Source organism: Clupea harengus, chromosome 24 (genome assembly GCF_900700415.2).
Source record: "Clupea harengus chromosome 24, Ch_v2.0.2, whole genome shotgun sequence".
NCBI lineage: Eukaryota > Metazoa > Chordata > Actinopteri > Clupeiformes > Clupeidae > Clupea > Clupea harengus.
In genome coordinates, this window is record NC_045175.1 from 19,081,578 (window position 1) to 19,093,517 (window position 11,940).

An 11,940-nucleotide genomic window follows, 5' to 3' on the forward strand; every position below is an offset into this window, starting at 1 on the left:
ACTGGTCCTCAGTGACCGAACTAACCTGTGTGTTTGTCTGTGTGCTCCGGTCTAACCATTTGTCATCTGGTCTGGCTCTTGGAGGAAGTTTAAATGATTGGACTTGCTGTCTAAACCCCAATGTTGTCAGCTAATTAATAAAAAAAAAACTGCAAATCATTGCAGAAATTCTAGTGTTTATCACTACTAATACCTTGTAGTACAAAAAGCTAGTGTGTTTTGGGGACATTGAAATTAAATGCTGTGCATAGGCGTTCATGATATTTGTAGTGGTTGCCATTAAAAATGTAAATTTTATGCAATTACGGTGTCCATGACATTTCAATACAATTTTTATTAAAACCATTTAAACGAATATCATTTCTGTTATGGTTTCTTTTTTTTAAAAGCAGGATTATGTATGGACTAAAAGTCGACAAACTCAAAATTTGCGTCGGGCCATGAGAACCTACTGATCATTCTGTTGCAATAGCATAGCATGTACCACAGGGAGGAGCTGCATTCTTTCATGACACACTCCAGCTTATTTTACAGAAAGACATTTTAATTACCCGGACTTGCTTTGGAATTATGTTTACATAGGTTAAAAAAATAGTTACCGTATGCATTCATAAATATTTGTGTGTTATGTATTGAAGGCACCGTTAAATTGTACGTCTTTGGTTGAATGGTAAAGGTAGCACTTACCATGTCCATTTCACATAACTGGAGATTTGATAAGCGTGTGGAATTTTGTCAGTGATACTTGTGTTGCACACTGATTCATATAACTGATTAATTCAACTACAAATATATTCGTGTTTTTGGACTTAAAAGTGAACTGCAGCACTGGATCTGAAGTGAGCACGGGACGTTACGCTCGTCGTGCGTCTGACGTCACACGGCGTCGAACAAACGACCGTGTTTGTTCTGGATTCGGGAGAGGAAGGTCTGCGCGCGCTCACTGACAGCTAGGTGAAGAAGGTAAATAAATGGGTGTCTCTTGGTTATTTCCTTATTGCTTAAGAGATTTCAGAGTTATTCGATGTTTGCGAATTTTATGGGGAGCAAGTTGTAGGCCGGTGAGACATATGTAGATCACTGGACGTTGTGTTCGACGCCAAATGGGTGACGAGTTGAACTGTGGAGGCCTCGCGCCGGTGAGGCACCGGGATAAGAAATTCATTTAGGTCTTTTTTGAATACTCGTGCCTTTTCACATGTAATTCGCTTCCTTTAACAGTATTTGACCTCGGGGTGTGCGATGTCTCTGCGTCTACTTGTAACTGCGACTGTCAAAACGTGCCACGCTCAGTTCTGGGTGTTTATTTGGAGCCTAGAGGCCATATTCGTGATGTAAGTTACGTAGCTTCAGCAACGTAGTTTGCGCACAAGGGGCTTACTGTACGTACATGGCTGGCACTGCATAATGACCTGAGGAATGGTAAGACGGTCCACGTTGTATTCTTGAACGATGTTTACGCTAACGGTTGCAGTGTGAGGGAAGATACGCATGCACGGAAGAGGTATTTTATGAAGTTGTGAACTATGCTTCCAATGTTAGCCAATGCTGTTTCCAGTACTTAATAGGTTAGCTGGGAAAAATTGTTATGCATTGACTGTTCCTTGCCAAACATGTTTACTATATAAATTATGTTCCTAACATTTAGGGAATGTACAGGCTCATGCAAGCCAAACAAGTAGCTTCGCTAACTAATAGTAGCATTCGGCTACGTGACAGAATGGCCATAACTTCCAGTTGGGCCAACTGAGACGAGCAAGCTAGCCTTTTAGCTAATTTCGCTAGCAAACTATGCTAATAGCAATGTAGGTCAACGGGTATGAAACGTGGTTTAATCAGCTCACCAGCAACCTAGCCTCAATTTCATAACAGGCTTGTCGGGAGTGAAGAAGTGACCACGTCTGTTCATTCTACGGTGTAAGATTGATAAGCGATGTCCATCTGACAGGTCTAGCAGGGTTGCTAATTAGCACATCACAGCAAACTTTAGCCATAGAGGTTACGGTAGTGACAGTGATCACTGATCTTCGTAGGGCGAGACCCGTGCACCACCGAGCATGATTGAATTGGTAACTGTTTTCTCCGGATTGTGTATACATGTTCGATTGCACGATTAGCCATACCTTGCTGTCAAATGCCAAAGGTCACTAGTTTGCGTCGATAAACTGGTATCTGCTTGGTCGGAAACCAGTGACCCTACACATAGCGTTAGACACTAATGTAATTCAACTGGAAAATTTGAATTTGTAAATTTCGTTTGAAAAGGGTGTATTAATATATATGAATAAGATTGCCATTTTCCCGAAGCAAATGAATTAATGATGAGCAGGAATACATTCTAGCTCATGTTTAGCCCAATCCACATTGTTTTAGGATTAATGTTTGACTCCTGGTTTTGATTTTGGTCACTTGTACCACCTCCCAGTCTTATGTCTAGGCAGCTTGTATAACGTCATCATGCTGAAGAAGGCCGAAGCTTACTCTGGCTGTGCAATATTTTGTTGATTTGGGAAATCACATGATTGAAACCCCACTTGGATACCTGACACTTACGTGTTGTCATAACCTATGTCTGCATTTATTCTGTATCATTTGTTTATCTATACAAACCTTTTTCAAACCAAATTTGCGCTCAGGAGAATCTTTTTTAATTTAATATTGTAGCTGGTGCAGTTACCATCCAGTTAACATTTTTTTTTGAGGTGCACACTGAAAATAAAACTTCAATTCATAAAGAAAAAAAACAAGTGGCCATAGAGAAATCTCTTTTTCCGTTGTAATTACTCCTAACACAATAGACAAACATGTTATCTATACAAACCCACCTAACTATCCAATCAGTCTGTTTACTGAACTCTTAGCTTTACCTTTGTGTTCAGGCACAAGCAACTTTGACTTTGTATGCAAACAATACAAACACAGGGGTAAGGACCTGTTACAGTTCAGTTGCAACGGCAGTTCAGCACATTTTTGTGAATTCAATTAAACCCCCCACCCCACCCCCCCTTAATTAGGAAGAAACCTTAAGCAGAACTGCAACACATAAGAGAGGGCCTATCTGCTTGGCTGATATGATGAATGATATTTCCTTTTCCATACCTTAATAAAAGGGCACAACAGTTTCCATGTTTGGTTATTTCGGTGCAACGGTTCACTCTATTATGACCTTTCCTAATGTCTGTATGTAATGGTCGAAAACAGAGAGTTTACATTTAAATTGTTCTCCAGCCTGTCTGTCTGAACGAGAACAAGCAGGACAACTGTAATCATTCTCCATGAAGCATTAGTGGGAACTCTTGCCCCTTTTAAAGCCTTTATCGTGTCATTAGTAGTATCAATGATTTAGGAAAAGTGTTATCTAATGAATCTAAATCTAATTTTTATTTTATTTTTTACAACAAAACAGAACAGCAAGGGGCGAGGGAGGCGTGGCACGACCAACAGAGATTAGCGTAATTGATTGTAAAGCGTAATTGATTGTGAAGCACAATGTCTTTGTGACTCCATCTAAAGTAGGCTACCGTTAGACACTGAGAATGCGCTCCTATCTTCCTGGTGATAAGGCTTTTAAGGCTCAAGCTCTCCAGCTCCGGTGACAGTTTTGATTGCATCAAATTAGAAGCTGCGAAGTTCCGTCGTGTGATGTATGATATCCAGGTAATGCCAGTGCCTTTTAGGTTTTCCGATTCGTTCACGAAATGCAGGAAAATGGTGCGTTTTAGCTGCCATCATTAAACTCTATGGAGTGTTCTGTCGCCATGAAGCCCTATCACTCCGGCGTTTTGTCCTCACAAATTCTGATCAGTAGGGTTCTGTCATCACACATTCTGATCAGTAGAGTTCTGTCATCACAAATTCTGATCAGTAGGGTTCTGTCATCACAAATTCTGATCAGTAGGGTTCTGTCATCACACATTTTGATCAGTAGAGTTCTGTCGTCTTGGACAACCCAGAGGCAACACCGTAGATTTACGTAGGTCTACAGTCCCAAACCACTATAAACAGAATAAGCTTACCAACAAGCACCAGACATACAGTAGATCTAAGTTAGTAGATCAAGTATTAGCTGAGTTGTGAGGAATTGCTCAGTGATTGGTTAGGCGCCCAAGCTGCCAGCCTGCCAACATCCTAGTCTGGTATAACCAGACCCAAACTCTCTTCATGTATAGGGTCTGGCCTCTCTTTATGTATAGGGTCTGGCCTGTCTTTATGTATAGGGTCTGGCCTCTCTTTATGTATAGGGTCTGGCCTCTCTTCATGTATAGGGTCTGGCCTCTCTTCATGTATAGGGTCTGGCCTGTCTTCATGTATAGGGTCTGGCCTCTCCTCATTGGGGATTGTTTCCAGTCATTGCATCCTAATGGGCGTAGCCTTCTAGTTAATTTTGAAACCATTGGACCAGTCTTCAACCAATCTGCATTGACCACTATGGGATTGCTGTACTTCCTACCTTCCTGGAAACTGATATATTAGGCTTTTTTCCCCAGGCCCCGATGCCAGGAAGGCAACAACGTCTTTGTCCTCGATGAATCATTTTACTCATTCTTCATGCTCCAACTTCAGTTGCTACTGCTGTTTGGATCTCTTCATTTACCTTTTAGCAGTGCCGCCATTATTCTATCGACCCTTAGCCCACCCCCACTGGTTGCTGATTGGAGGAGGGGGCCCCTCGGGATCGTTTCATCTTGCAAACATCAGTTCCAGACTGTAAGCGCAACGAAAACTGAGCTGGGAGCAGTAGGCGGTCGCAGCCAGGCTCCAAGCAGCCTGTTCCAAATCTGGGGAGGCACCTGTAACCCAGGGACCAGCTGAGAGAGGCCTGGATTTAGCTCTAGCATCTGTTGCTTCCTATGAAGCGAAACATCGTTTAGCGATGGTGAACTTCACTCTCTGACTAGTAACAGCTTCGCTTGCAGCACATTTCGCAGCCATGGCCGTACTGTTTTATTGGCGGAGTGTCTTTGAAGTGTTCCACAGCAGACGACTCTAGAACTTTCAGCTATGACTCGGTGAGGTAGAAAAGAACCTCAGCGGAAAGAAAGCGTTTCATTTGGTTCTTTGTGCAGTTCTAGAATTGTGTTTATCAGACAATTCTAAACACCAGACAATGGTTTCTGCCTTAACCCCCATCCTCCCTGTGTGTTATGGCACGGTTAAGCACTAACATGTAGGAAATGCTTGACCCTAAATGACAGCGGGGTACTTGATGTAGTCAAACTCATAAGGAGTTGCTGCTGAACTGGTTGAGCTAGCTACTCTCAGTAGTTGTGATGTGAAGGAACTCGCCGTCTTTAGGCGTAACTTAGTTCACCAGTGTGACGCACAGTCCTGCACTGGACTTGAACCTGCTACGAACATCAGACATTTACACACACTCACACACACTCCTACACACTCTCACGCAGTCACTCACACTCACTCACTCACTCACTCACTCCCACACACACTCACTGACACACACACAGTGACTCAGCCAGTGTGTATTCAAACTTGCCTGTGACGTAACCGGTCTCTCCCTTATTTTTCATTGGAATTTCAACTGAAAGCTTTCACTGTGTGCATCTCATTACTGAAATGTATTTTTTTTTTCCTGGTCCCCCTGCGGACTGGTGACGTCGGCTGTGCTTGAAACACGCCACCATTTCCCTTCATTGCGTTATGTCTGTGAGGGAGAGATGTGTGTGTGTGTGTGTGTGTGTGTGTGTTTAGGAGAAAGTGGATACATGTGTCGTGTGCGACTGAGAGAATACCCTTTGTGTGTGTGTGTGTGTGTGTGTGTGTGTGTGTGTGAGTCAGCGTGGGGGATTTTTTTTAGGTGTCTGTGTGTGTTAGAGAGAGAGAGAGAGAGAGCGCGATGGGCGGGAGTTACTGCTACTTATAGGAATCAAAAAAAGGGTAGAGAGTGTGTGTGTGAGAGAGAGAGACTGGGTGTGTGTGACTGGGTGTTTTAAAATAATGCTTCAGAGGAAGTTCAGTAGACACAGAACAGACGAGTCGATCTTTCTGCCTTCTGATTCTAATTGTTGATTTGCATTTCTACACGTTTTGTTTTTGGTATTTGTTGGTACACAGTAGAAGAGAATAACGTAGGCGACAACAGAGCTGACGAGTGGATCTGTCTGTTTTCTTTTTTATATATTTTTTGTTTTGCCGTCAATCTGTAGCTGTCCTTTCTACCTTTTTTTTTTTTTTTTCAAGACCGAGAATGATAATGAACAAGGAAACAAAGGAAACGGACAAATAATTGAATGACGATTGGATGGACGTGCGGGTGAAAGTATTTACATAGATCCAAAGGTTTTCTTGTGGAGACTGAAGAGTAGGCGCAGAATCTTCTAGATGATTTGTCTGGTGTCCATTACTTTGGTCTGGATCACAACCAACTAGGTTTTCCACTTCCCAAATGGATTTTCATTGGTCATTATTCCAGGGTGTTTTGCCTCTTTCTGCGCCACTGATCTGCATTAGTGGATCTTCTCCGGCTTCTCCTTGATCGTCTGATTTAGTCTTATTCTGGTATCCATTGCTTTGGTCTGGATCTGGGTCTCGTCGTCGTGGAGACTTGGACTGAGGTCAGCTCCCCCAGCATAGCCTGTCGGAGTCCGAGGAGGGATGGAGATAGTGAGCAGAGGCTGCAGGGCTGGTTGAGACTTTCAGGCTCTCATGCTGGATCTCCACTGAGAGATTTTCCTCTGTCTCTCTCTCCCTCTCTCTCCCACTCTCTGTCTCTCTCACTCTATTGGTCTCTCCCTCCCTCTCTCTCTCTCTCTCTCTCTCTCTCTCGGTTCCACTGACTAAGGTCTCTCTCTCTCTCTCTCTCTCTCTGTCTCTCTCTGTCTCTCTCTCGGTTCCACTGACTCTGGTCTTTCTGTCTCTCTCTCTCTGTCTCTCTCTCGGACATGCCTGCGTCTCATGTTTACAAAATGCGTTCAGAGTCCAGCACTCTACTGGATTTTCAGAAGTTGGATTCACTGTTGGAGGAAATAACGAAATATTCAGCCTCGGTCCAAAGGTAACAGTCAGAGACACACACACACACACACACACACACACACATTCAAGCATGCAGTTTGTCAAGAAATTCGGTGTGTGTATACTTCACCCCCTCACACAGGGATCTAGTTGGTAAGGGAATGCCTTACGTGTGTGATTTACCAGTATGTTATGAATGCAAAGTATGTCCTCACAAATGCTATAAACTTGAGTGTTGATGGTGTGTGTGTTTGAGTGTGTGTGTGTGTGTTTGAGTGTGTGTGTGAGAAGTGAGTCTTCACTGGCCTCATGCTTCGATTTGATTACGATTCAAAGAGTAACGATTACATTTTTTAATTATGTTATCTTGTCCTTCATGTTTTTATTTTTTTTAATATTCATAAATACAATAACTCATATTTGAAAAATGTAGGCGTATCTGTGGTAACTACATGTAAAACCTATTTGAAACAACCCTAGAATTGCATTTGGCCTATACGACACCACAGAGAGTGGTAGTAACTAGGCAATTAGCATGAAGCTATAGTCAAACTATGTTTCCTCACTGTTGAGATGCCCACACAGTGCATTTAAAATGTGCTCAAACTTACATCAAATGCAGAATCTTTCTAGTTAGCGTTGCAACGCACTGATGCGACGCTTGTTTTCCCCAGTTGTGGTGTGTGAGATTGAAGAGTAGAGAAACGCTGTTGGTCAGTACAGCTTCTCTCTCTCTGTGTGTGTGTGTGTGTGTGTGTGTGTGTGTGTGTGTGTGTGTGTGTGTGTGTGTGTGTGTGTGTGTGTGTGTGTGTGTGTGTAACGCTCTTTGTCAGTACAGCTTCTCTGTCTGTCTGTGTGTGTGTGTGTGTGTGTGTGTGAAACGCTGTTTGTCAGTACAGCTTCTCTGTCTGTCTGTCTGTGTGTGTGTGTGAAACGCTGTTTGTCAGTACAGCTTCTCCGTGTATGTGAGTGTGTGTGTGTGAGAAACGCTGTTGGTCAGTACAGCTTCTGTGTGTGTGTGTGTGTGTGAAACGCTGTTGGTCAGTACAGCTTCTGTGTGTGTGTGTGTGTGTGTGTGTGTGTGAAACGCTGTTGGTCAGTACAGCTTCTCTGGCTGATGATGGTTAGTGACACTCCAGACTCACGCTTCTGATGGTTCCCATTTTTCTTTTTTCTCCGAGTGTGTGTGTGTGATGTCATACACACCAAACGTGTCAGACTTGTTTCGCTTACAATAATTGAACTCTTTCACGTTATTCTCTGTAGATAACGGCGCGCACACACACACACACACACACACACACACACACACGCGCAACGTCATGTACACTATCAAACACATCCACACACACAAACATGTATATGTACCACTTACACACAGACACAAGCACACATACAATGAACATACCTACCTACCCACTCACGGCAAGAAAACTCACGCCCCCACAGTCACAGGATCAGTGAGTCACTAGTAAGGGGAAACACTGTCAATGACTCTTAAGGACGCCCCTGTTTGAAACACTGTGAAGGACTCTTAAAGTGGCATTATGCAGTAATTGTACTTCAGGGTTAGGATAAGCAGTTTTACCTTAAAATAACAGCTTAAAAAAAATGGGGCGCTACAATTACTTTTAATATGGAGAATCGTTTCCGTGCCATTGCCATAGCAGGGTCCGTAGGCATATTACTGGGTTATGTAGGTTTGGCTGAAGCCGCCCGGTTTCTACTGTCTGCCAAACTAGTAAGTAGCTTATTTGCACTCTTGCTTTGTCTTGTGTTGCACTTGCTTGATGTTTGACTGTGTTAGGACAGTTGTTGACTAACTAGTTTGTCATAGTGTCAAAGTAAGCACATTTCAAGAGGTTTCGCTAGTTTTAGCCGCTAGCATCTCGTTAGCGATTAGCAATTGTTCCGTTATGCTGCTTTAAGGACGCCTCTGTTTGAAACACTGTGAATGAGATTCTTAAGGAGGCCTCTGTTTGAAACACTGTGAATGAGATTCTTAAGGAGGCCTCTGTTTGAAACACTGTGAATGAGATTCTTAAGGAGGCCTCTGTTTGAAACACTGTGAATGAGATTCTTAAGGACGCCCCTGTTTGAAACACTGTGAATGACTCTGACTGAGAGCAGTCACTCTGACCACCTCATGCACACGTTTGGTTTTCTTTTAGTTCTTTTTACGGGACCCCGAAATCTTCAAACATACCGTACCAGTGATCAGGTTAGGTTAACTAGAAGATCACCGTATGGCTCTGACTCGCTGCCCCCCCCCCCGGAGGTCTTTGTGCCTTTTGTTTTCAAAATGTCCATGATGAGTAGAAGCTACCCATGCTTCATGTGAAAAATCCTGTGAAGGATTCCCAGGCATGGCTTTAAATCTCTCTCTCATTCTGTAGTTCATGCAAAAGGCCTTGTGTTGCTGTGGGCCTGTTTATATTAGTGCGGTGTCCCAAACGCCTTGTCAAGTATCTTTTCTAGGGTTAAGTATCCGTGTAAATGACATGAAGTCTGTTTCTCAAATGGTTGTCTAAAGTCTAAACCACAAGGTTAGATAGCAGTGCCCTGGTGGTCGTCATGGTGATGATCGTGATGGTGATCATAATGGTGATGGTGATGATGATGATGGGGATCATATTGATGATGGTGATCATATTGATTATGATGATGGTGATACTTCGGTGAAGCGTGTGATTTTGATGATGATGTGTATGGCTATTATGCACTCTTCCTCTCTGTCCTTCAAAAAAGAGTGTGTTGTTGTTGATGATGATGTTGATGACTATGCTTATATGCGGTCTTCATCTCTCTCTCTCTCTCTCTCTCTTTCTCTTTCCCCTTCAGTGAGGAGGATGACTTGTCCAGTCCTGACTCCGCCCAGCCTTCTCAAGGTTCCGCACTGACTCACCACGCCCTGCCCAGCTCCACCCCCTGGCCAATCAGCATGGGGGATGGTCTGGACACCACGCCCCTCTCCCTCAAGGCTCCAATCCTGGAAACCATCCACCCGGCCCGCCCCCCCAGGCAGACCAATCAGCTGCAGTACTTGCTAAAGGTGGTGCTGAAGTCACTATGGAAGCATCAGTTCGCTTGGCCCTTCCAGGCTCCCGTAGACGCAGGCAAACTCAACATTCCAGTGAGTCTGATCTCAGTGTTGTATTAGTATAGGGATTATTATTATAGGGATTCTGTTAGCCGGTAAATTACCGTTTTTTGCCTGGTAAAATTGATTAAAAAAAAGAAATGATAAATTAAAATGTCCAAATGTCCAGTCATAATGCTCTTACAAAACGTATCCTTAAACTGGATTTATTAGTTTTATCCAAAACAAATATATCATATCTTATCTTATTTTAATATCTGATTAATTGTCACGAAATTGTCACGACAGCTTCCTACCATCATTAGACAGCGTGGTGGATTCTATCCTGTCATGTTTCATTCTCCGTAAAGCTTCAGGCTGAGCTCCGCCAGACACATCATGGCGATGAGCCAATCAAACTGGTCTATTTCTACCAGGAGGGCGTAATCTGAGCCAATCAAACTGGTCTATTTCTACCAGGAGGGTGTAATCTTCTGAAAACGTCAGCAGCTGTCTGATAGCCTATAATGTTAGTGTAGGGGAGACCGGGGACAGTTGTAACAAGGGGGACGGTGGTAACGTTCTTAATTTCACAGACAACAGGCATGATGGCATCAGCATGCCACGCTCAAAATCTCTCAATCGCTGTCAAAAGTTATAGATGAGGTGCACAGTTGATGCGTTTTGAGTGGAACACAAGTAACAAGTGGTTGTGATTTCTGATCTACAGTGAGGAAAATAAGTATTTGAACCCCTGCCGATTTCGCAAGTTTGGCCACTTGCAAAGAAATGTGTGATCTATAATTGTAATGGTAGGTGTATTTTAACAGTGAGAAATAGAATATCAACAAACAAATCCAGAAAACTGCATTTTATAACATTTATGACTTTATTTGTATTTGATGCAGAAAATAAGTATTTGAACCCCCAAGCAAACAGCAAGAATTCTGGCTCCCAATGACCATTTATGTGCCCAAGAAGCACACAGATTAGTCCTCATTAGGCCTAACAAGGTACATCTGATCTCAACTGGTGACGTGTATAAAAGAAACCTGTCCAAAGAATCATACTTCACACCTTCAACCTCACCACCATGGGCAAGACGAAAGAGTTGACCAAGGACGTCAGAGATAAGATTGTAGACCTGCACAAGGCTGGAATGGGTTACAAAACCATCGGCAAGCAGCTTGGTGAGAAGCAGACAACTATTGGTGCGATTATTTGTTAATGGAAGCAACACCAAACAACTGTCAATCGCTCTAGGTCTGGGGCTCCATGCAAGATATCCCCTCGTGCGGTATCGGTGATCATCCGAAAGGTGCAGAATAACCCCAGAACTACACAGGGGGAGCTTGTGAATGATCTCAAGGCAGCTGGGACCACAGTCACCAAGAAAACCATTGGCAACACACTACACCGTAATGGTTTGAAGTACTGCAGCACTCGCAAGGTCCCCCTGCTCAAGGAAGCACATGTACAGGGCCGTCTGAAGTTTGCCAATGAACACTTAAATGATTCTAAGGAGGATTGGGAGACAGGATGTGGTCAGATGAGACCAAAATCAAGCTCTTTGGCATCAACTCGACTTGCCGCGTTTGGAGGGGGAAGAATGCTGAATATGACACCATCCCCACCGTCAAGCATGGAGTGGGAAACATTATGCTTTGGGGCTGTTTCTCTGCCAAGGGTACAGGACGACTCCACTGCATCGAGGGGACTATGGATGGGGCCATGTAACGTGAAATATTGGGCTTGAACCTCATTCCCTCATTCCCTCCCATTGAAAACGCAACCTTAAGGATTTGGAGAGGATCTGCAAAGAGGAGTGGACCAAAATCCCTCCTGAGATGTGTGTAAACCTGGTGACCAACTACAAGAAAAGTCTGACG

At 43.5% G+C, this 11,940-nt stretch overlaps 1 protein-coding gene across 1 annotated transcript in view; it reads left to right on the forward strand.

The window, feature by feature from the left end:
- Positions 1 to 834: 834 nt before the first annotated feature.
- LOC105903159 (bromodomain-containing protein 4-like) overlaps positions 835 to 11,940 on the forward strand; it is a 33,484-nt gene continuing 22,378 nt past the window's right edge. The window contains exons 1-2 of the mRNA XM_042703533.1: positions 835 to 963; positions 9,814 to 10,105. Coding sequence (XP_042559467.1) covers positions 9,914 to 10,105 — 192 coding nt within the window. The 5' untranslated portion in view covers positions 835 to 963; positions 9,814 to 9,913. The remainder of the gene's footprint in view (positions 964 to 9,813; positions 10,106 to 11,940) is intronic.